Source organism: Zerene cesonia, chromosome 14 (assembly GCF_012273895.1).
Source record: "Zerene cesonia ecotype Mississippi chromosome 14, Zerene_cesonia_1.1, whole genome shotgun sequence".
Taxonomy (NCBI): Eukaryota; Metazoa; Arthropoda; class Insecta; order Lepidoptera; family Pieridae; genus Zerene; species Zerene cesonia.
In genome coordinates, this window is record NC_052115.1 from 7833725 (window position 1) to 7836775 (window position 3051).

The window sequence follows — 3051 nt, forward strand, 5'->3', positions numbered from 1 at the left end:
ACGGTTAGGCAAGATACGCAGGTTCGAATCCTGCCTCGTGATCAAATTTTTTCTATTCTTTCAAAATTTCTAATATACGCTTTTCCTACATATCCACAATCGAAAGTATATTAAGATACTGTCATCGCACAGACGGACATTAGTGCTGCGGTTCATATTAACGCACTTCGGAACCCAAATTTTGACAACATCATGTTATGCAGGATCACGGGTGGCCGAGAGGCTAGGCGTTGCTACGGTTAGGCAAGAAACGCAGGTTCGAATCCTGCCTCGTGATCAAATCTTTTCTATTCTTTCAAAATTTCTCATCATGTTATGTCTATCAGTTTCGACTACACTCGCATAACTCACGCTCTAACAACAATCTATTTCGACGTCTCATTTACAAGACTACAAACAGCTACAAATTTTTCTCCCAAACCTAGACTTGCGCCTTTAATCAGAAACTTTATTCATACATTTCAAATAACAAAGGACGAAAGTTTCCGCGAGTCGTTGTCACCGACATATAGCAAGCCCCTAGTTGGGCTTAGTTTGCGAAACAAGTAAAATTGAAATTCTTGTAGAGTTTGCGAGATCATACTTTACGCTAAGATGGGGTTAACGAATAGGTTTTATCATATACAATTGGTTAATGATTTGTTATACGGAATACAATTACTTTAAACCAGTTAGTTCTAATGAGTTATTTTGAAATTTGTGTTATTTAATCTACAGTATTATTATAAAACGGAAGAATTTGTTTGTTTGTTTGTAATTGATAAACTCAAAAACTATTGGACTGATTTTAGAAATCCTTTCACCATTAAAGCTGCAACTTCTCTGACATAAGAAAGAAAATAAGTCGGAGCGAGCTAGTGATGAATAAACATATCACTTATATCAATATAATATACGCGTTATTATATTTCATTAATAACAATTAACCGGAACGGTTTTATTAACCGGAACCGTAGGCCCATTTTCTTTTCCTTTCCCTTCCCCGTCCATTTCTTCTTTCCAGCTGTCAATCCTTTCCTTATCCCTTTCCCCTTAAAAGCAAGTAGTGCATTTGTATATCTGCGAATGTTCACGGGCCGTGGTGATCGCTAACCATCAGGCGAACCATCAGTTCAGTTACCTGCTTATGGCAAACAAAAAATTAAATAAAACCAGATTTGTATACCATATCAACAACATCTTAGCAGAAGCCAAGGTGCTGTCTCTGTTAAATTGTGCTTTCCAAAAGTCACTCAAGGTGAAAACCAGACATCCACTACCTAACTCTATAAGAAATACAGGGTAATATAATGTTCAATTTAGTTTGTTGAAGGAATTGTGAACACAACTTCACATTTATTATATATTTTGTGATAATTCACTATTAACTCAACGCGTTATACGAGTGTGACCCAAATTGTATTGAAGCGTGCTCCACCGTTTCAATGTTGATTTTTATTTAAAATAATTATAATAGGGATAATTATAACTTCCCCCAGCTAAAGTCAAGACGATCAAATTGGGGTCTGTATTTATTCAATCGTAAAGTCCGATTCTTTGAACGTTCTTAACCACATTTGAACATTTTTGTTGGACGTAACAGGCAATATTATTTCTATCTTATTCTTTGATACTGATAAAATTATTTCGCGGACAGAGGAATAAAGGAAAGGAAAATTATGCGCACGTAATGAGATTCGCGTACGTTTTCTCAGAACAGATATTGAATGTTATTCACAAAATTGCTTTATTTGAAAGAATCGGCTCCATTAAAAATTAAACTACGGAGACTGACGGAATTATTTCGAAATTTTGTGTTAAATTTTCCTTCCTCATACTTCTGTTTTTTATATAAAATGCTCTTAGTTTGATTCCAATTAATTTCCTAATTATAGATTGATTTCAATTAATCCCTAAATTAACTAATGTAATAAGTTTTACCCGTAAAAACTTTTATGATCTAATAAGTAACTACCTTCTTTCATAAGCACTTAGAGCAGTCTAGTTAAAGAACGTTTGAGTATTACTTGATTTCACCAATATTATTATTATAAACGTATTATTTCCCTCTTTCCAGATACGAAATTTCGATGTTCCAGCCAGAAGAATGAATAAATATTGCTAGATATGGCGGTCGGTCTCCTGTATGGAGCGCTAGGCGCATTAGCTCTGGTCACTCGAACTGGTAAGTCATCTATTGAGTTTATATTACTAACTTAACATACAAAATTGCCTAAATCCGGCTATTCTAATGTATATGGGCGTTGATCCCTAGATTGATGGAAATTTGCTTTCCTGCCATCACAGTAATATTATAAATGTGAAAGTTTGTTTGCTTGAATGTTTGTCCGTCAATCACGCTGAGACTACTGAACGGATTTTGGTGAAATTTAGTATGATGACAGGCATACCCTGTCAGCTCATTAACTAACTTGGGTGATCGGATACTTTTTATCCCGATTATATGCTCCCTTGGAATAAAAGGAAAGTTGATATCCGGGCGAAGCCGGAAAGTGTTCGAAATGTAAACGATATAATGAAATAATCATTTTTAAAATTGATTGAAACCTTTATTTCTGAATGTAAACTACGATAGATAAATTAAGGCGTAAAACAAACAGAGTAGCATAAAGAATAAACCTGCAGAACTGTTGGTATATTGGAATAAAATTCGGCTCCTAAATTGTTAGAGTCTAAGGCTACTAGCTGCCGTATCCCGTAGGAATAACGGGATAAAAAGTTTCCAGTTGTCCAGCTGTCTACGTACTAAATTTCATTGCGATCGGTTCAGTAAATTTTGCGTGAAAGGGCAACAAACACACACATCCTTACAAACTTTCGCATATATAATATTAGTAGGATTAGTAGGATTGCACAGTTTTAATTCCGAAAATCTCACGGGGACGGAAACTATGTGGAAAAATCAGAACTGTCTATCTTTTACTTTTGACTGAGTGGACAAGCTAATAAAGCATTCTTCCAGAATCTCTTATACATAAACTTGTATATTCGAAATAATCATGTAAACAGAAACATTAATTTTAATAACCACAACACACAAATACTTAAGCA

At 34.8% G+C, this 3051-nt stretch overlaps 1 protein-coding gene across 3 annotated transcripts in view; it reads left to right on the top strand.

The window, feature by feature from the left end:
- Nucleotides 1-3051, top strand: part of LOC119831779 (zwei Ig domain protein zig-8-like) — a 137187-nt gene that overhangs the window by 117079 nt on the left and 17057 nt on the right. For all 3 annotated transcript variants that reach the window (XM_038355280.1, XM_038355283.1, XM_038355282.1), the window contains exon 3: nt 2057-2164. In XM_038355280.1, the coding sequence (XP_038211208.1) occupies nt 2107-2164 (58 nt within the window). In that variant the 5' untranslated portion in view covers nt 2057-2106. The remainder of the gene's footprint in view (nt 1-2056; nt 2165-3051) is intronic.